The following is a 20,226-nucleotide window of genomic DNA, read 5'->3' as shown; positions in this document are numbered from 1 at the left end:
TTATATATATGTACTACATAAGTTTGTGATATACAATTTTTAAATTGCCCTTTCATTATCTAAAGTTTTAATATCTCTTAGTATTAAATTCTATAAATGGTACCATATTGTACGATCAAGTGTACGTATGCATTACATGTGGATACCGCGTTGATGTACCTATCGTAGAAGAGTAATCGATAGTTTTAAAAGAAAAACATTGCGCAGCAAAATATTTACTAAAAATATTCACCTAGTGGGGCTTCTGTGCCAAACAATTCGACTGCCTGATAAATTGTCCATGCAGCGGAAAGCCACTTTAAAATCCATGGGTAAACAAGCGTGCGGCCGCTATCAACAATACGCACGACCGTTCATAATAGTGTCTACCGCTTTTGATTTTTACATGGAACTGGATATAGAGCTAGAGCGAACACTTTACTAGACAAAAAAAAAAAAAAACAAAGTAATTACAGGTTAGAATTTGCATTAGATAAGATATGACACCATTACTAATAAATGCATTTCACCACAGACAACTCAATGTCGGAAATGTCCGAGCCGGAGGATTCTTTCGGTTACCAAAGCCGTGAGCTCGATGAATTCCGTGTGAACTGGCAACGCGAGCTTCATGGCCATGGACAAACCGAATCCTCGCAGGCTAACGAACAGCCACCCGGCATTCGTGACATTGAGGCACAAGCCAGGGCTGAGACGCTCTATCGCACAGCCGTGGAGTTGGAACAGCGAGGCAAAGTGTACGATGCTCTAGCCTACTACCGCAAAGCCACCCAAATGGTACCTGATATTGAGTTTAAGTTTTACGAGCAGCAAAAATTGATGGTTGATGCCAACAAAAAATATCATAACCTACCCGGGGATTTTGCTAAGCAACTAGATTTGGCCGATGCAGAGGCTAAAGATGTGGAGCCGATTGATGGCTTGTACGAGAAGTTCCTGCGTGACCTTTGCTGTGAAGAAATCTACGGAGGCAAAATCGTCCTAAACAGCCGTGATTCAAGTGTTTTAACAACGGGCAATAGAATGCACATTTCCGATCTGCCGCCTGAGATCATAATGAATATTTTACGTTGGGTGGTGTCCTCGCAGCTGGATATGCGTTCCTTGGAACAGTTTTCGGCTGTATGCAAAGGTTTCTATGTGTATGGAAGAGACGAGGAGCTTTGGCGTTTGGCCTGCGTCAAGTGAGTAACGGAATGTCATATGTCTATTTGTAGCATGAGCTGACGTAATCTTTCAATCTGACAGAGTGTGGGGCCACAATGTGGGCACCTTGGATGCCAAGGACGGTGGAGCATGCTACGAGTCCTGGCGGGATATGTTTATAAGGCGTGAGCGTGTCCTATTCAATGGTTGCTACATTAGCAAAACCACCTACTTGCGCATGGGCGAGAACAGCTTTCAGGATCAGTTCTACAGGCCGTTGCAGCTAGTCGAATACTATCGCTATATCCGTTTTCTGCCCGATGGAAAGGTGCTCATGATGACAAGTGCGGATGAGCCAGCGCAGGGTGTAAACAAGCTAAAGCAGCTCTATCATGTACGCCCCGATGTGCTGCGCGGCCGCTATCGGCTCTTTGGCAGCACCGTGACGCTGATACTGCAGAAGACACAACAGCTCGGCAGGACCACGACTCAGCGGCATCGTCGTAGTAGTGTGATGCCCGGGGACGACGACGGCTCTAACACGCAATATGTAATTGAGCTGCGCATCATGAACTCGCCCAAGCGACGGTTTGCCCAACTGGTCTGGTCCAACTATACCTTGGTGCAGCAAAGGAACAAGGTGGAGCAAAGCTCTGAATTCGACTTAACAGCCGCCAAGTATCCACCGTTATGGTTCTCCGCCGTGAAGAGCTATCATCTGGATGCCGATGCGCCGCTTTCATAACTTTGATTTTGTGTAAATAAAACAAATTGCATAGCGTTTCTCTAATTAAAAGTTTTTAGTGTGAGTGGAAATAACGAGTCGTTAGCAACTATGCGATTATTCGGCATTTGCTCTCTAAAAGCGTACAACGTTCTTAACAACTAGAGCATAAAATCATCCTAGGATAAGTGAAAAAGCTTAGCTTTTCATTCTCTAAGCTAATGCAATTAGCAATTGAAATAAATTGATCTTTTCTTCAACTGGAGTTGTTGATCTATGTTTCGGACTGAACCACGACGTGCTCGTACCGCATCTGATCGGGCGTATCCCAGCAGCTCTTCAAGCAAGTAAAAACTAACACATTGCCATATTCGATTGGTGCGTTGCAGGAGTTCTGCTGGAATCTCAGCTTTGGGATCAACGTTGGCAACAACTGCACCTCGCATATGGTTTCGCCTTTGCAGTTTTGACACTTTGGCAGCGGCTCGTTCAACGGTGCCGCTAGCAACGGATGAGCATCACGCGAATATCTGCAAGAAATTTGATTAAATAACATTACAAATTTAATTGAAATATTTCATAAATACCTCAACAACTGTCCTGGATTTTTCTGTATGGTTGTGATAAAATTGTGGAACACCACATCCCCATGGGCGGGCAGCGCTTTCTCGTACGCCTCCTGCTCATCACACGCCTCGCTGCCACCGGCGACTGGCGAACGCGCTGGATTCTCATCCTGCAGCTTGTACTCTTGATATAAATCGCGAATGTGATCCATTGCAAGCGAGCCACCATAGTTATCGTACTCCTCTTGCTTTGCGTTTGTCTCAACATCCACGGCAATGTAAATTGACTTGAGGGTTAGGTCCTTGATCTGGGACAACGGGCCCAGCGTGGCCGGCAACGAGGTGTGCTTTAGCAATGCAATCAGATCCCGCTCCGGTTTCTTGGGTGTATCGACGAGCACAACATCCGTTTCTGGACCCTCGATTTCAGCGCATATCATGGCCGTAGCACCTCCGCCCGCCCCAGCTCCATCCGCACTTGCCGTTGGCAATACTGCAGCCGCGCAATTGGCATTCGGATCCTCACCAGCTTTCTCGGGCGAATTCATATCGATTTGCCCAAAGCCACAGACCAAATCATTCTCAGCCGAGGTACTTTCATCGTCATCGTCATCATCGCCCAGCTTCGTTGCGACGTCGTGCGCCACTGTTCCTGAGATCTCGTAGTCCTCGTCGGGCTTCTCATATTGCAAACCAATTGGCCTCACATTGCCATTTCGTTCGTTCTGCTCGTCATCGGCCGTCTGATCCATGGCCTCATCCACGATTTCTGGCTCGCCCCAGCCCCAGTCATCGGCGCCGCTACACCAATTCACCTTGGGCAAGGCACTTGACTTGTTTTTCTTCTTGTTTTGCTTGTTGACCAACTTGGGCGATTGCTCGGTTATGACATCAAACTGATTATCGAGATGCTGGGTGCGCACGCACACCCAACTCTTCTGATTTTGCGAGCAGGCCGGGCTCACACAAGCAAACACATACAGATTGCGATGAAACTGCGAGCGATCCAGAGGCGCATACATTTGGACGATCAAGGGACGCACCATGCCGCAAAGCGGACACACGGGCACAGTCACTTCATGTCTCGGCCAATTCTATTGGAAAAAATCAATTTTAATTATGTATATACTATCTCTAAGCAATTGATTGATTGTGTGTTTGAAAGTATGTGTGTATATAGATTTTTACTTAGCTGTTACAGTGCACAAGGACTTGCCTCACGACAACTCCTCCCATTCGACTAATGAAGTCAAGTGCTCTATGGTATTAGGTGTATGTATGTTTTGTGTGTCATAACACAGATACATCGCTAATTACATAGAACATTGACTGTCGTTAAAATACTTGGGATGAGTCCTGTCACAGGACTTGAAAAATCAACCATCTCATGTACTTACTGGAGTGCCACCTATTTTATTTGTACAGCTATTGAGGAAGGCAGCTTGCTTGCCTGTAATTTCCTCATCTTCATAGCCTAAATACACAGTTGATTTATTCTTTGCCATTTTTTCATGGTTTAAATCGCGTTTTAGTTGGACTCACACGAAGTGTAACACACACGTTATCCTATCGATTTAGAGATGGTCCCCATCTATCGATAGCTCCTGCTGTATTGATATCGATAAATAAAAACGAAAACTTCGCTCAAATTCAAATTTATAAAATTAAGAAAATAATTTATATTTTATTGTTATTATGTAATATTAATAAATGTATTTTAAAAATGAAATGCATACATAAATTGCTCATTTACACATCACATCTGATTCGTAACAAAGCAACAGTTGTTTTGGCATGACATTTGTCAAGCTGCAGCTTTCACTGTTACTTGTACACACACAGGATGTGGGGGAAAGCTTTCAAATCCTTTCACTTTTATTTGCTGCTCTTCAAGTAAAAAATATTTCAAGTGCTCGAACAGTCAGTGCATAATTATTAATAAACTAGCTACAGGCAGTGCCGCACGTGCCACAAAATGTTGAATATTTTAAATACAAAAATTTAACAAAAAAATTGATTTCAATTTTTCAAAAAAATTTAATTTTTTACTGTGTAATTAGATTGTATTAAATAAATAAAGGCTTTGAAAAGTGTATTAATATTCTTAGTATATATTATTAGAATATAATTGGTTGGACTCCATCGCAATTCGGATTCTCGGTCAACAAAAAATTCATTATCCTGTGAAAAATCGATTGAATTTTTACCGTGCTTCACTGCGTGCTGTCATATGTGGAGCTTTTGTAATTTAGTTCAATAGTAATAAAAACGAAATTGAAACATAAGCATATAATTTCCGACTAAAGCAATATTTAAAATACATTAAAACAAACCAAAACACAATTCTACGCATGAACAACCAACATGATTGTTACATCTGGTGTGGATAGCACTGTTACATTGGGTACGTTTTGTCAATGTCAAGTTTCATTTGTTTACTGAATGACCAACTGAGTGGGGTATGATGGGATAGGTTGAACGGTTTGTTGTCTTACAATTAGTTGTGGAAAATTTCGAATATGTGTTCGTTGAACTTGGCTTGAAAAGCTTTCATAAAACATTTAACAAGATTAATGTTTTCATTTGATTAATGACTATCCAGTGGACAACAAAGTTAAACCTAAAGACTTGGAGGTATAGTAAATATTTGTTTGACTCAAATATGGGGTTTCCCGTTGATTGTATTTTAACGGTGGTCAATGGTAGGGCTGCCCTTTGTCTTTCATTTAATACCTATTAGCAATAGTTTCATATGTATAAAGGGAATGCATATTAATTAATATGATATTAATTACTAATGAATATTATTCATTTATGTTTCTAGTCGATTAAAAAACCACAAATAGATCTCTGCGAATAAGGATACTCTACAATGAATTCTCAGCACATTATTAATTCTAACTAAAATATTGGTTTTATATATTATGAGTTTGTTTTATTCGGGGAAGCAGGCGTGACTGCCCCTATAAAATATATATATTCTAGTTCAAGACGACAAAATGAATTGATCCAGTGATCTCTGTTTGTCCTTCGGAATGAACGCATACCATACACCTAAGAATTAGCAGCGCTGAGTGAGGTTCAGGGTATCTTCCAGTCGAACATTCCCTATGTCTATGGCACTCCTGATTCACTTGACTCAATTTTAATGATTACATATAAATAAATAAAAATCTGTTGCAGGTACTGTTGAGGTCACAACCTTATTGGGTGCTTTCTTTGGTGTCTTGGTGCTACTTTTGTTGCTCTTCTTATATATAAGTCGCAGATGCTGCTTTCATCATCGCCATGGCATCAACTGCTGTGACGAGCGACACTTGGCAGCCAAATGCGTGCAGAAGATTAGTAAGTAGACTCGCTGACTCACTGCTCATATGTATTTGATTTACAAATTATTATTCGCACTTAGCACGCAAACGTCGCTATGAGAACACCAGCTCCGATTCGGAGGAGGATATGCTGCGACGCCTGCGCTGGCATCAGCAGAACAATAATATATTGCCGAATGGCAAATTTGTAGGCTATGGCATGGGCATTGATCAACGGAATCCGTTGACGGGCCACAGTTTCAATTATCATCAGGCTGACCTGCAGAGGGTGACAGTGACACGTGACCCTTTGGCCATTGCTGAACGGGGCAAGGTCGGCATACCGTCATCCCATAGCGAGTGCAGCTCCAATGATTCCATCGAGGCATCTGTCGACAGTCAAACGGGCATTTTGACAGCCGACAGCAGAGGTAAAATAAGTGACGCTAATCAACAAGGATATTGGCTATATAATGTATAATACTTGTTACCTTTGCAGCTGTGCCGGCTGTGTCAGCGCTGAGACACTCCTATGCCAAGTCACAAAAATATCAACATAAAGTCGACGTGCTGCCACAAAAGGTCGAGAAGGATAGGGATAGCGTGGTTGTGGTGCCAATTACTACTAGTTTAAACAACAACAACAACAACAATAGCAGCATAACAAATCATAACTACAATCAAAACAATAACAACAACAGCAACACCATCAATAGCACAGCTACGAACAGCAACAACAACAACAACAACAACGATGATGTAAATATTAAATCATTTCCAAAATTTTCAGAAATTATAAGTTTAGGGTCTTAGCGTAGAAAATCGATTTAAAAACCCTTTTTAACACAATTTATGACGAATAATAGTTTAAGTTAGTTAAGAAAGTATATGAGTATATCAGGGGGAAATGAATGAATTGGGGGATGTGTAAAGTGTTAATTTTTAATGATAGTTGCTTAGCATGACATGCGTGTTTGTTGCTTTGTTAGGTGGATGAAAAGAAGGAACTTTCGAATTAAATAGGAAAACTATTCAGGTCAGATAGCTGCCCTTTAACTATTTAGGCAATTTGATACTTGCTTGTAGGATGTTCTGATATTCCTAAGATTACTATAAATTATCTTAAATTAAACTTTACTCAAACTTTTTTTTTTAAATAATACGAACTCTTACTTAGTCTAACATTAGGTCTTGTAAAAGCATTATAACTCTTAAGATAATTTCATTATTCATTCTCTTTATTCCTTTCCACCAGGAACCTCTGTTTGATACCAGCGACTTGCGTTCGATCAAGTCGGACGATATGCTGGTTAGCGATCCAAAGCTCACAGCTCCTCGTGGACCCATTGAGCTGGAGATGTCGCTGCTGTACGATGCGCCAATGAGAAAGATGACGGTGCATGTGATGCAGGCGAGAAGTCTGCCACCTTTGCCCAATGGCCAGCAGACGCACACACAGGTGAGCACCGAAAGTCTATTATATAAAACAATATCATATATATTCTTTTCCCCATTCAGGTGCGTATGCTTATGCTGCCGAATAAGAAGCAGAAGCACAAGACCAAGATACGTAGTGGCGAGAATCCGCAGTATATGGAGAGCTTTTTGCTGCATCGTGTCAATCCAGAGGACGTCAATAACATGGGTCTGCGTGTGCGTCTCTATGGATGTGAGCGGTTGCGCAAGGAGCGGCTCATTGGCGAGGCCTATGTGAGCTTTGCCACTGTGGACTTGGAGCTGGAGACAAATCTGTGGCTGCCGCTGGAGCCACGAGTCACAACGTCACTGTTGGGCTCGACTAGCGATCTGCTGAGTCTGGCCCGATCGGACAGTGCCGGCTCCACATCCTCCATGCAACATGGCGGTGTCTCGGAGCTCCTGTTGGGTCTGAGCTACAACGGAGTGACGGGTCGCCTCAGTGTCGAGATCATCAAGGGCAGTCAGTTTCGCAGTCTGACGCTGAACAAGGCGCCGGATACGTATGTGAAGCTGTGCATGGTCAGCAGCATTGGCCAGGAGATCTCGAGAGCCAAAACGTCCATAAGACGTGGACCCAATCCGCTATTCAAGGAGACCTTTGCGTTCCAGGTGGCGTTGTTTCAGCTGAACGATGTGACGCTGATGATCTCGGTGTATGCCAAGAGGCATATGAAGAAGAATGAGATGGTCGGTTGGTTTAGCCTCGGACTAAACTCATCTGGACCGGAAGAGTGTGCGCATTGGGCCGATGTTTGTGAAATGCCAAAAGGTGAGATATTGGCGCGTTGGCATGTGCTGGTGGATTCCTGATTCGAGCAGTTGGGCCAGTCCACGGGACGCAGCACCAGAGCGCTCAAGAAATTGAGCTTTGCTGCGTTCAAGGACCGGTCCAAGGATAAAGCGCGTAAGGAGTCAGACGAGGCTCAATTCCCTGCAGACAATGCGGTTGCAGTCGACATTGAGCCCGGCCTGGAGCTGGATTTTGTGTAGAAAAGTTCGAAGGTTACCTTCGACTTTTCGATTGGAGCTTTTTTTTGGAAAGAAGTAGAGAACCAATTGGTATTGATCGCTGATCGATAACTTTGTGTTCCCCCAAGGACTACATATTGTAATTTTTGAAAGATCTGGCTAGACCAGATATGAGCCCACGGGTGGGCAGCAAAAGAGTATTTGAAACTTGGAAACAAATCAAATTTGGCAAGCACACATTTTTTATTAAAAAGTGTGAGAAAAAAAAAAAAAATTAGAATATTAAAATTTTTGTACGCAACTGCATAAGCATAACTTGTTACTATAACGAAAATAAGGGAAAGAAAACAAATGAAAAATTTAAACTTTATAATTGTTTGTGATAATGAATACGATATAAAAAGAAAAACAAAGAAGCATTGGGAGCGACATGTCAAGCGCATGTGAATTTTTTGGAATTACTATTTCTCTGCAACTCAAACGCAAATATTTAACCGCAAAGGTTTTGACGGTCTAACACGACTAGCACTTTTTTTTATTAAATTATTATAAATAGAAAATACCAAAATACAACAAAAAATGGAAAAATTATAAAATACCTTACTTAGCATTGTTAAACAGTTCAACCAGAACATTTTGCTATACGATAAGGGCCAAGAAACGGGCCTCATAACATCTGGAAGTGTCGAAAACAAAATATTAACAAATTATTAATCAGAACTTTTACAACTATCAAAACGTAATCCTATCCAATTACAGACTGTTCTGGTTAAAAATCTGCAAATTAATAAGAAAACAAAACAAAAAACCACAATTGTAGCCAACGCATAAAACATTACAAAAGCAACAAGAAAATTCATTCGCATTGTTCCAGTTTTTTATATGAATAAATAAATTTCCGTACCTTTGGATACAAATTAAATAAATACGCACAAACAAAAATGTATTGTATAACCGAACAGAAGTTAAAACAGAGACAGAGCCAGAGTCAGAGAGATAGAGATAGAGATAGAGAAAGAGAGAGAAGTTGATATTGATAAGAAATTTGGAAATTTGAAGCCAGCAACACTTAATCATATTTATATGCGGGTTGCTTGGAGCATTCATAATTGTATATGTAAAGCAACATTTAATGTTGTTAACAAATTCTATATACTTATATATAGCAAAGGGGTTTGTGCGGGTTTGAAGCGGAATGGAACTATCTAAACTATAGCAAGAAAATGGAAAGCTTTAAAAAATGTCTGTACTAAATTGATTTTTTAATTGTCACAGCAAGTATTAAACTATGTACAACAATTGCTCATATGCAAACAAAAATACAAAAACAAGAACATGAAACCTTAAAACCTTAAAACTAGTTTAAATATTTTATTACATACACATATATATACATACATATATATATTTGTATCTTTTTAACAATCTGTATGTTTTTGATGTCCAATATTTTATAATCACAAATTCAAATTGAATATGTGTTCGTTGTTACTAAACTTTGCGATATAAAAAGTTAATCTATACATGTATATGTATACATTCACATATATAAATATACATTTAATTTTGGACACACAATGTTTGGGGGAATGGACAAACACACTTAAAACTTGTCAAGTCATTTTATAAAAACATATTTATTAAATAAGCTTCTATGTGTGCATGTCTTGAATCTATTATTATTATGATACATCAGTGGAAAGTCATGCAAATAAATTGAAGTTTATTTGTAAAGTACTTCAGACTCTTTGTAGTAACTCCCTCCATTAAAAACATAGAAAGAAGGAAAGAACAAGAAAAAGAATGAATGAAGTGATTGGATTTTCCTGGAATAGATTACAAATTTCTATTTTTCAATTTAAAGCAATTAAATTGTCATTGTTGATTATTAAAATAATAATTTTAATATTACATAATTGTGACTTACAAAATAAATTTATAACATAAACAACAGACACGTCGATCTAATGTCGACCAATGTTACCTAAAACAAAAATATATCCATCTACTATTTCTACTACTTTTTGCGCTTTCGCCGAGTTTTTGTATTTTTTGTATTTGCCGCATAACTATCATCATCATCACTGTCTGTGGCGTTATCCTGCGGGTCCTTAGAACTGCCTACTGCATTTGGCTGTGCAAGCTGTTGTGCATCCCACTCCTTACGCAGCTCGCTGAGCATGCCAGGGGTCAGTAGACCCTGTGCAAGGAGTCTTTCCGTTAGACGGCCACGCGATGCGCTGGGAATTCGTGGCTCCTTTATGTGAGTCATGCGCCGCATATGGGAAGGCGAGGTATCGCTCTCTACACCTGCCTCAGTGTTCTTCAACAGTCGAGTTATTTGGAAAACGCCCTGCTGAATAATCTCATCCAGTTCTTTTTGGGCCTCCCGCACATGGGCTGCCTCAGGAAACAGATCCATAAAACGATAGCTACAAGAAAATAGTAATTTTAAAAGAGATGAATCAAACAAATCAATTTCTACCTCTCACCTCAACCACAAATATAAGTCCATGACATCGAACACGGATTCCAAATGTACAAGATCCAATATAGTTCTAGGCAGCTTAAACGGCCAGCCGCAATTTCTTTTAATGAAATCAAAGGTAATAGGCTCATTGCGGCTGTATTGCCGTGCTATCTTCAGGAACATGGAACACACAAAGGGCATCTTGCGATTGATGGGGGCACAGCAGAAAACATAACGTGCGCGTAGTGGAAGCGGTACGTGATTTATCATCTCCGCCAGGAACTTAAAATCTTCTATATTGCACATGAAGTAAAGGGAATCATCAACAGTACAGAGATTCACAAATATATCCATCAGATTACTCAACGACGAATTTGGTAAATGGTAAGCGTACAGCTCTATTTGATCAGCGGTGGGATGAAGGCCAGCTTGTTTCAAAGGCTCTGGCGTTTGGCTAAGTAATCGTTGGAGAGTTTGCAGATCTTCCGATTTAAAGGCCGTCACATAGCCATGCTCCCATTGGGTACGGTACCGACCAGCACGTCCGGCTATTTGAAGGGCAGAAGACACAGAAATCGTATCGATCTCACGTTCGCCACGTTCATTCATTGTGGGCTTAACCAACGAGTAGAAAATAATGCGACGAATGCTTCTGCAATAAAGGGCATTAATAAAATATTTTTAAATATTTAAGCAATGTTAACCTTACAGATTTAAGCCCATGCCTATAGCATCGGTGGCTACCATTACTTTACAGCTGTTCGAAGGATCATTGAACTTGGCAGCTTGAGCTAATTTTGTACCAGGTGGTAAACCTCCATAGATAACAGCGACTTCCTTGCCACTAAAAGATATGAAGTGCAAAAGTTAATTAAATACATCGGATTAAGATTTACGGCTCGTTTACCGCGCTTCGATTTCTCGCGAAACAGTATAGATGTCATTTTTGCTAAAACAGACAATACAATCTCCAGGCATAACATTGTCCAAAGAACCCAGAGCTGAATCTTCAACCGTTAGTTCAGTGAGGCGATCGTATCGACGCACCTCGACCGTTTCGCCAGTGGTCTCACATATCTTCTCAAGCAACTCCAGTGCGCCAGCTTCACCGCAGACGTGCACCTCGTCGGCAATCAAACCCAGAAAGGCGCGTGTCCATGCCCATCCACGCTGCTGATCGCGTATCTGTTGTATTTCATCAATGACGGCCACCTCATCTGGTGATATACAAGGAGTTAAAAAGTGATAAGTCACAGATCACTTGCACTTACAAGGTGTATTGACTGAGGTCATTTCCACGGTGCAAGCCACATGGTTTGCTGGCGAGGTATCGCTAATGCCAAACTTGCGTTCCTCGCCAGTAACAAGATCACATGGTGTTCCACGTTCATTTGCCTTGTTGTACACCTCAGTAGCGAGAAGCTTAAGTGGTCCACAATAGACACCTGACTTGGCACTCAAATATCTTTCCATCGCATGATACGTTTTTCCAGAGTTTGTGGGTCCGGCATGGAACACAATCTTGCGCGTTATGGCTCGAGCATTTGGGTACCAATTGGCCGGTTGCCGCAAGTCTGATATCTTTTTCAAATCATCCATGCAGTCAAGATGGGGAAACATAGTCTTGGCATGACGCAAAAAATAGGGAAAGATGTCGTCTATATGGCCGGCGCCTTGCATTATATCACTGAAAGTGATATGGACGTCAACTGGCAGATTTTCAGCCTCGATGCAATAGCGGCGAAATGAGCCGAAGGCCTGCTGCTGAAGATAAGCTGGCAGGCTGTGCATTAGGATCAAAGATCAATATTTGAAGAACATCGTTTACTACTTACAATCCAGTCCATTTTCGCTGCAAAGTGCTTTGATTTCGCGGCGTTGTGCAAATTTATTTAAAATCTTCAACAATTCTGATTTCTCTAGTTTTCCCACCAGCTCGGAGCCGACATCATCATCATCGACATTGGCTTGCACTTGAACCGGCTTAAAAAGCGCCGAGACATTCGTCTCATGCTTTCTATTACGCGACAGCTGCACTGCAACTCGCTGAAAAGAACGTTTGTCAATGGCAGATCCGTTGGCGAGCCTTGAGCGTGCTGCGCAGAGCAGTCCAGTGAAAATTGCATAATTCCTCGAGTTGTGCATCGAGCGAGCACCGGCTGATTTTTAATTGAAGAAATTAAAAAAAAAAAATACAATTCGAGCAACCGACCGCTCCACGTTGTGTAAAAAACAGCTGTGACATAATGTACGCGGTACGCTGCTCATAACTCGCGGTTTCGTTTGTTTTGTTTGCTTTTTTTCGGTACTAAAATACCAGCATTAAAAAATACCACCAATAAATCGGGTATTTTGTATATAAATCTATCGATATAGTACGTTCGTCGACATTTTACCGCCATCCAGTATTTTTGTTCTCACTATTTTCATTCAAATTTATCCTACATACCCAGATATTGGCACCCCGTTAATATAAACATGTATTTTCGTTCTTAACAGAAAATTTCTTATCTCATTGGTAGTATGATTAAACTTAAAATATATGTTTACTTTACAAACTGAAGTCGATTCACATAACTTTAAATCACATCAAACATTTCATCATTGACTTTTTTGTCAACATAAGGTGAATTGGATTTGCACCAGTTTTTCATAACATTGCAATACGTGTTAGTGATTGATTGTTCTGGTTATAATTTTGATTTTCTCTTTTTTTTTTTATTAATTTCTGATTGCGCGTTTTTGTTTTCTAACATCGAGAAATAATTGTAAAAATATACTGAAAACAGTGCAATCGTTCGCGCATCGTGAAGAAGAGAGATTGTCGATACATTGCAATATCGATATAGTAAAATTTCATCGGGTGAGAAACGTGGTTTGTTGGAAGCAGCCGGAGAAGGTAGACGTTGCTCTGTAACTTGTGTAAACTTGTGAAAGAAAAATAAATTGTTAAAAAAAAGAAAAAGGCAGAAAGAACAGTTTAAGTACACAACTTATAAACGAAAAACGATGGAAAATCAAAGCAACGAAGCTCCCGTTGCCGCTGCCGCCGCCGCGGAGGTATCATCGACAAGTAAGTTTTCGGGGTGAGGGACAGAATTTTCTGTTTGCGAGCTAGTCATTCGCATGTACGTATAGATATATAAATGTGTATGTATTTAAGTATTTATTTGCCGGGCCTAATATTCGCAATATCGTGCTTTGCGATCTGCCCCTAAACATAAAAAGTGGAACAAGGGCAAAGGAGCACCCCTGCCTGCCTATTTTTTTTTTTCGTACGGCCATTTTTCTTATAGCGAATGACAAAAGTTGTCAAATTGCCGCCATATTTCCTTGAATTTTTTTTACCTATTCTAGCGGTAAATACGAGCTGACATACTGTCTGTCATTTCTCTATTAGAAAACTGTAAAACGGAAAGCAAAACGAGCAAAGAAATTAAAAAGAAGTACAGCAAAAAGAACAACAATTAACAAATGTGTATGTATGGAAGTGCACAAATACATATGTATATAAACGTTTCTACATATATTCCTATGAGCTTTTATTTTGTTGCTCAATAATATAGTTTTGTGTGTTTTCTCTTATTCATTACGTCACCGGAGCGCGGAATTTTATGCTCAAAATGCTACAAGTGCTGCAATTACTATTTTAAACTACCAAATAGTACGCAATGAATCATTTCGGCTACCATTTTAGCTGCTCTTGGCCCATATGACTATGTTGTACATTCTTTTCTATTTCTTTTTTCTTTCCTTTTGCTCTCGCGCTAATGTCATAGTTAGCCGAACTACAAGTTTGGGTATGTACGTGTGCATGTGTGTTGCTGTTCCCTTGCTCTTCCTGCAAGCAGAAGCAGCAGCAACAGAACTACATTTTGCATATATGTACATTTACATACATATTAATTGAAAAATTCGCGCGTCTTGATGCGCTCATCGCTGAGAAATGTAGTGTGAGTGTGTGTGTATGTTTGGAACTGAGTGAGTGCGTGTGTGTGCGTTGCCGCAGAGTTGCCAACTTATTGGTCATACGTCAATATCGATATTTTTAATGTTTTGGACACACACGCACACATATACAAAGCACTTAATTTTAGCTTTGCTCTTTGCAATTTTAATTACTGTCTTAATTTAAATAAATGTACGTATGTATGCATTTTAGATTCATTATTTTACTTTTTTTTTTTTTTTTGAGCGGCGACAGCAAATGTTTTTAGAAGTTTTTTTGTTCGTTATACATATTGCCATTAGCTATTATTCTAACTGAATAAGTACGGAAAATATCTTTTTACTGGGCGTGAAAACCGGTTTATCAGCCATACATAGAAGTATAGTGCGACATGAACCTGATGTGATAACAAACATGCTTTAATCATGGGTCAGCGATAAGAAAACAACTGCTGACAAATCAAAATGAATTCGCTTGGTGCCGGTAAAGCGAGATTTGCTTCTGCTGCACTCACTTTCTTCATGTAACAGGCGCTCGTTCAGCTTTGTGCTTCGTGCTTTCTGTCAGTCTGCTATCTGCTCTCTAGCGCGGCAGTCGCGTTTGTTTGTGTTTAATTTTAGCCCCCTGAACGCCATCCATGAACAACGATAGCAGCACGCAAAGTTGAATCATGCATATAGAATATAAGTTGTAAATATATTGAGAAAAGCAACGAAATTCCTATATTTAAAGCTAACCGATATTGGCTATAAAGATCTTATATACCTGTTGATAACAGCTAACTAATGTATAGGTGTGTCATTAACAGCTCAGCCCGCAGAGCCAACAAAGCGCTCGCTGCGCGTTCAAACTTGGAAGAAAATCCAGGAGGGCAAAGTTGGAATCGGCTTTAATGGCATTTTCAACCGTATTCCTGCGTTTGTTGATGCCGATAAGGCCGCTGCATTGCTCATTCAGGAGGAGGAGTTTAAGAAAGCACGTAAGTAATGCTTTTTATCTAATAGCCAAACAATAGATATCCTCTATAATGTGCATACGTTTTTATAGAGCACATCAAAGTGAACATTGATCGCGCCTTGCACGATTTTAAGGAATTGTCCTTGCTGGCCAATAAATCCGTATATTTGCCCAGCACTCGCGACTCTCCCGCGCTTTGCCTTAAAGTCGATGTGCCAGCCGATGCCACCGATGAGCAGAAGAAAGAAGCATTGCGTGTCCAGGATATACAAAAATTCCGTTCGGAAATTGGTCTAGACACCAATCTGAAGCTCGATCTGGTTGTCATTGGTTCGGTGGTCGTATCACGTGATGGCTATCGCATTGGACGTGGCAACGGTTTTGCCGATTTGGACATTGGTTTGCTCATTGAGCTGGGCGTCATAACCCCAGAAACGGCCATTGTAACAATTGTGCATGACGTGCAAGTTGTTGATACTTTGCCCGTAAACTTGTTCCAAAAATACGATACACCAGTGGACATTATTGTAACACCAACCGAGGTGATACGTGTGGCCAAGCGCTTGCCACGTCCAAGTGGTGTTTTCTGGGAACTGTTGTCTGAACGTCGTTTGAAAATTTTGCCTGTGCTGCAGCAACTTAAGGAGCAGCTGGAGAAATCGGGTAAGAAGATAACATTGAAGGAGGAGGATACCGATATTGAGCAGCATCAGAATAGTAGACGCCGTCGTGGACCGTTGCGTCGTCGCTTCCAACGAGGAAACCCAGGACGCACCACCTCACAGACTGACAACGAACAACAAGGCGTACGTTTGCTAAATATGTTTGAAATGATTGTTATTAAACAAATATCTTTTTAACACAGGATAATACGCAGAAGCGTACACCACGCCGCAAAGGTCGTTTTATCAACCGTCGCAGACGCACAAACAAGGTAAATAATAATTAATTCCTTATTTTGGAATCTAGTACTAAGAATATCGTTCGTTGCAGTCTGAGGGCGACCAGTCTGGAGTCGAGGTTGGTGTTAAGAGTGAAGATCGTAAATTTGATGAGGGTGGTGCGGGTGAACGTCGCCCTAAGAAGAAGAATCGTCCGCATCGTGATTTCTGTGTTAAATTGACAAACCTGACACGCGACATTCGTGTTAAGGATCTGAAGACAGAGCTGCGTAAACGCGAATGTAATCCATTGTCGATTACATGGAAGGGTAAGTTTACAACAAGTAACAAATTCTCATGTCAATAAATGTGCTAAATTATTGAATTTGATGTGCAGGTCACTTTGGAAAGTGTTTCTTGCACTTTGGAAATCGCAATGGCGCTCCAAGCACCCAAGATGATGTTGACAAGGTGCTCAAGTCGCTAAACGATCTCTCGCTGACCATCACCACCGGTGGTGAAACAGCACCGGCCGCGGGAGCCGAAGAGCCACCAGCTGAGACCGCGAATGCACCAATGCAAACGAAAACCATCAATGTCAATGTGGAGCTACTTAAGTTTGGCGCCAAAAAGAATGCTGGTGGCAACACCAGTGCTGGTGAGGGTGGTAATGCCAATGTGAATGGCGAGGACGGTAGTGCTGGTAATGTCGGCGAGGGTGGCGCTTCACGTATTGAGTCTGTGGACACAACCACAGTATAGTATGACCAATTCGGTAGCGCTGCCACAAAAAGGCCACGGCGGATGTCCGCCGCCAGCGCCACATGTGGAGTTCAACGAAAAAGAGTAACATTTTGTTTAGACACAACACAAAAGTAACACAAACAAAGCAAACACACAAACTGAATTGAGCTCCAGAATCGGCAAAGAACACACATACATCATACACACACATACAAACACACAAACATACATACAAACTTAAAAAAAACAAAAAAAAAAAAAAAAAAAAAGGAAAACTCATACCCACACACTTTCATATAATAATTTTCAATGTTCAGCTTGTAGTTTCTTCTCATTCTCTCTTTCTAACACACAACAAAACTTAAGCGACAGCAATAATTTGTTTTTCCTAACCGAAAACTCTGACGCTTTTTCTAAACAAGTGCATTTGTTTTTGCTTAAAAGAAAAACACTACGACAAGAATTCGTTAAATGAAAAAAGCAACAATAACAAAAACATAAATAATATTTATGAAATACTCGATCTACATTTTGCAAGTGGATCATCATTTCAAGCTAGGTATTAATCCTACTTCACTAACTTGTCCTTTCTCAAATGGCAGGAAAAAGAATTATATATATATGTATATATTTTACGATTTTCTAACATTTTCCTCTGAACTTTAACACACGATCCCCAGCCAAAGGCTGAATGCATACGACCCCGAGAACAGTTGAGCTGTTGTCTCGGGGGAGAATACATAGCTTTATGGCTGAGGGATCTGTGTATAAAATGTTGATATTCGTAAATTCTACAGAAAAAAAGCAAAAATACAAAAAAAATATATATAAAAATAATTGAAAAAAAAAAAAAATATATATAAAAACTGGATTGAAAACATTTGAATTAACAAACTATTAACATGTTGCATTTTTGCTGAAAGAAACATAAAAACGAACAATAAAATATGATTATTGTAATTTTTTTGGTTAGTGTTTGCGCCCCAAAAATACATTTATACACACGAACACAACCCATACAATTAAATATATTTTAACATACAATGAAGATCAAGAAATTTGTGAAAACAACAACAACAACAACAGAAAGCAAACATTTATACATACAAACCGTAATTATTTACTCTTTTTTATACAAAGAAAACAAATTAAAACAAAAAACTTATGTGAAACATGAATGAAATATAACTTGAAATAAAAATAAAAAACAAAAAAATGGAATTGACGCAGCTTTTGAATTATCCCTTCCATTATTATATAGATAAACGCTGTCTTAAGGGGACATTACCATTTATTTTGATTTTCGGCTAACATCTAAAAAATAGGTGTAAATGTATATCGAAATACATTACATAATATTAATATATATATATATATATATATATATATATATATATGTATATATACAGTTGAAAACAGAGGCAATTGCAACATTTATAAAATAGTTTATATATAGTATATGTATATACAAAGGTGCAAATCGGCATCGGTTCCTGTTTCCTGTGGTTACAAATTGTTACTATATATGGTTTATATGGCTTAATGCTTGCTCGAAAAATATTTAATTTGATCCTTGTAGAAGGCTTCGGTAGCTCAGACATGGGTGGGGCGATGAGGCTGGCCCTGGTTGGTTGGTCTATTAATTGAAATGACTATTTTGTGTCTTGCTAAATACTATTCGAACTCATATGGAAAACTTTTCTGGCCAGCTTCATGCAAATTTTGTAACTGGATGCAGGTGTGTTTTAGCTATGCGTAGGTGTGAAACCTGTGGACTAGTCGGTGCATTGGATTAAATGTGCATTCTCTATTCCCGTATTGTGTTCGTCTTGCAGCAGAATCTGCGCGACGTGGTCGTCGCCTGTGCCGCCTGTGGCGATGGTGTGCGATCTATAAATTCAATGATATCACTTTCTTTGGGCTGGCCGTCCGAGGGCGAGCTGGGCGATCGCCCACAGGCGTTGTTAGCTGTTGATGTGGGCGTGGCTTGCGATGATGTGGGCTTCTCCTGTATGGGCGCCAGGCTGTTGACAATGGAATTGGCCATGGCCAGCTCCAGTTCGCGCTGCCAGTCGCTTTCCTTTTGCTCCATGGCCTTGCGCTTGAGCTCCTTGAAGCGATTGTAGACAATGAACTCCTTGATGAGCGTTGATTCCGGATCACTGTCCCGCTGCGCCGACCGCTGTTTGGCCAGTCGCTTCTTCTTTTTGTGCAGCGGCCGCGTCTCGACAATCATCTCCTCCAGCTCCAGGCAGGGATCACAGTTGAGATGATCCTCGGGTGGCTTAAATGCGGGCTTTATACTCTTCTGCAACACCTGCTGGAAGTCCCAATGCCGCAACAGCGGCGTCTGATGCAGTTCCTGCTGTGTGCTTATCCGTGCGCCCGGATGTACGCAGAGTAACTAGGAACGTCAGAATCAAATTAGATTTTGACTTTGGAGTTTTCCCTGGACACGCACTCACCTTCTGCAGCAGATCAATAAATTCGTGACTCCAGTAATGCGGATAATGAACCGCACTGTTTAATATATTCTTAATCTCCACCAGCGGCGTGTGCGAGTGCAGCACAAATGGTCGTGTGTTCGACCTCATCTCATAGGCCACAACGCCCAGGGACCACCAATCCACCGGGTAACTGTATCCGGCTGCAAATTGGATTAGGCAAAGAACCGGAAACATTTAATAAAGCTTGCCTTTTTTTTGTCACTCATTCAACAAGTTAACAAGTTATATGTATATTGGCTTTAGTTAGCTGCTCGCTTGCCTGTATGAAAATTGGAATATCAGATCTTGGTTTACCCGCCTATATGCATACGTATATTGGAGAAGTGAAAAAGCACCAAGTATATATACAAATACATACATATATATATATATATATATATATATATATATATATATATATATATATATATATATATATATATATATATATATTCTTCGCAATATATTCTTAGTTAATTAGGGTTTCCTTTTAGGGACTCAATTGAAGCAAACCATCTAATGTACATATGAGCTATGTTTCCCCCTG

General features: G+C 40.3%; 6 protein-coding genes across 9 annotated transcripts in view; 3 read left to right on the top strand and 3 right to left on the bottom strand.

The window, feature by feature from the left end:
* Positions 1–170: 170 nt before the first annotated feature.
* Positions 171–2,130, top strand: LOC6573036 (F-box only protein 9). Its single transcript, XM_001999095.4, has 3 exons — positions 171–455; positions 515–1,184; positions 1,249–2,130. The coding sequence occupies exons 2-3, from the start codon at positions 523–525 to the stop codon at positions 1,889–1,891; spliced, it is 1,305 nt and encodes a 434-aa protein (XP_001999131.1). The 5' UTR covers positions 171–455; positions 515–522; the 3' UTR covers positions 1,892–2,130.
* Positions 1,923–4,017, bottom strand: LOC6573037 (programmed cell death protein 2-like). The gene is made up of 3 exons (XM_001999096.4): positions 3,834–4,017; positions 2,458–3,530; positions 1,923–2,400 (listed from the first exon to the last, which is right to left on the bottom strand). The coding sequence occupies exons 1-3, from the start codon at positions 3,939–3,941 to the stop codon at positions 2,145–2,147; spliced, it is 1,437 nt and encodes a 478-aa protein (XP_001999132.1). The 5' UTR covers positions 3,942–4,017; the 3' UTR covers positions 1,923–2,144.
* Positions 4,018–4,287: 270 nt separating this feature from the next.
* Positions 4,288–9,541, top strand: LOC6573038 (synaptotagmin-14). The gene is made up of 6 exons (XM_032728262.2): positions 4,288–4,840; positions 5,620–5,781; positions 5,846–6,175; positions 6,244–6,503; positions 7,000–7,203; positions 7,263–9,541. Exons 1-6 carry the CDS (start codon positions 4,801–4,803, stop codon positions 8,031–8,033), a joined length of 1,767 nt encoding a protein of 588 aa, XP_032584153.1. The 5' UTR covers positions 4,288–4,800; the 3' UTR covers positions 8,034–9,541.
* Positions 9,542–10,073: 532 nt separating this feature from the next.
* Positions 10,074–13,187, bottom strand: LOC6573039 (ATP-dependent RNA helicase SUV3 homolog, mitochondrial). Its single transcript, XM_001999098.4, has 7 exons — positions 13,112–13,187; positions 12,498–12,821; positions 11,934–12,437; positions 11,570–11,879; positions 11,372–11,506; positions 10,685–11,314; positions 10,074–10,624 (listed from the first exon to the last, which is right to left on the bottom strand). The coding sequence occupies exons 1-7, from the start codon at positions 13,140–13,142 to the stop codon at positions 10,210–10,212; spliced, it is 2,349 nt and encodes a 782-aa protein (XP_001999134.2). The 5' UTR covers positions 13,143–13,187; the 3' UTR covers positions 10,074–10,209.
* Positions 13,188–13,509: 322 nt separating this feature from the next.
* Positions 13,510–17,242, top strand: LOC6573040 (methenyltetrahydrofolate synthase domain-containing protein). 2 transcript variants are annotated; one of them, XM_015166716.3, is made up of 6 exons: positions 13,510–13,735; positions 15,405–15,590; positions 15,659–16,374; positions 16,434–16,502; positions 16,562–16,778; positions 16,847–17,242. In XM_015166716.3, exons 1-6 carry the CDS (start codon positions 13,672–13,674, stop codon positions 17,209–17,211), a joined length of 1,617 nt encoding a protein of 538 aa, XP_015022202.1. In that variant the 5' UTR covers positions 13,510–13,671; the 3' UTR covers positions 17,212–17,242. The 2 variants fall into 2 exon arrangements, with proteins under 2 accessions (XP_015022202.1, XP_001999135.1); XM_001999099.4 differs by having other exon boundaries at positions 13,512–13,735; positions 15,420–15,590.
* Positions 17,243–18,618: 1,376 nt separating this feature from the next.
* The window catches only part of LOC6573041 (serine/threonine-protein kinase 32A), a 34,033-nt gene continuing 32,425 nt past the window's right edge, over positions 18,619–20,226 (bottom strand). For 2 of the 3 annotated variants that reach the window (XM_015166717.3, XM_015166718.3), the window contains exons 8-9: positions 19,659–19,840; positions 18,620–19,597 (exon numbers count right to left, since the gene is read on the bottom strand). In XM_015166717.3, the coding sequence (XP_015022203.1) occupies positions 19,001–19,597; positions 19,659–19,840 (779 nt within the window). In that variant the 3' untranslated portion in view covers positions 18,620–19,000. Of the gene's footprint in view, positions 19,598–19,658; positions 19,841–20,226 lie in introns of all 3 variants that reach the window. The other variant, XM_001999100.4, reaches the window with a different exon arrangement.

This window comes from Drosophila mojavensis, unplaced genomic scaffold (assembly GCF_018153725.1).
Source record: "Drosophila mojavensis isolate 15081-1352.22 unplaced genomic scaffold, ASM1815372v1 contig_16, whole genome shotgun sequence".
Classification (NCBI taxonomy): Eukaryota; Metazoa; Arthropoda; class Insecta; order Diptera; family Drosophilidae; genus Drosophila; species Drosophila mojavensis.
The sequence above is the reverse complement of the archived record's forward strand: the minus strand, read 5'-3'. Positions and strand labels throughout refer to the sequence as shown.

Coding starts and splice junctions, on each gene's coding strand:
- LOC6573040 (XM_015166716.3), top strand. CDS start 13,672: ATGGAAAATCAAAGCAACGAAGCTCCCGTTGCCGCTGCCGCCGCCGCG. Junction 15,591..15,658: donor GGAGGAGTTTAAGAAAGCAC/GTAAGTAATGCT, acceptor ACGTTTTTATAG/AGCACATCAAAGTGAACATT. Junction 16,503..16,561: donor GTCGCAGACGCACAAACAAG/GTAAATAATAAT, acceptor CGTTCGTTGCAG/TCTGAGGGCGACCAGTCTGG.
- LOC6573037 (XM_001999096.4), bottom strand. CDS start 3,941: ATGGCAAAGAATAAATCAACTGTGTATTTAGGCTATGAAGATGAGGAA. Junction 3,531..3,833: donor ATAAAATAGGTGGCACTCCA/GTAAGTACATGA, acceptor TTTTTCCAATAG/AATTGGCCGAGACATGAAGT. Junction 2,401..2,457: donor AATCCAGGACAGTTGTTGAG/GTATTTATGAAA, acceptor AATTTCTTGCAG/ATATTCGCGTGATGCTCATC.
- LOC6573039 (XM_001999098.4), bottom strand. CDS start 13,142: ATGTTTATATTAACGGGGTGCCAATATCTGG. Junction 12,438..12,497: donor CAGCGAAAATGGACTGGATT/GTAAGTAGTAAA, acceptor ACAGCCTGCCAG/CTTATCTTCAGCAGCAGGCC. Junction 11,315..11,371: donor ATAGGCATGGGCTTAAATCT/GTAAGGTTAACA, acceptor CCTTTATTGCAG/AAGCATTCGTCGCATTATTT.
- LOC6573036 (XM_001999095.4), top strand. CDS start 523: ATGTCGGAAATGTCCGAGCCGGAGGATTCTTTCGGTTACCAAAGCCGT. Junction 1,185..1,248: donor TGGCGTTTGGCCTGCGTCAA/GTGAGTAACGGA, acceptor TCAATCTGACAG/AGTGTGGGGCCACAATGTGG.
- LOC6573038 (XM_032728262.2), top strand. CDS start 4,801: ATGATTGTTACATCTGGTGTGGATAGCACTGTTACATTGG. Junction 4,841..5,619: donor GGATAGCACTGTTACATTGG/GTACGTTTTGTC, acceptor AATCTGTTGCAG/GTACTGTTGAGGTCACAACC. Junction 5,782..5,845: donor CAAATGCGTGCAGAAGATTA/GTAAGTAGACTC, acceptor ATTCGCACTTAG/CACGCAAACGTCGCTATGAG.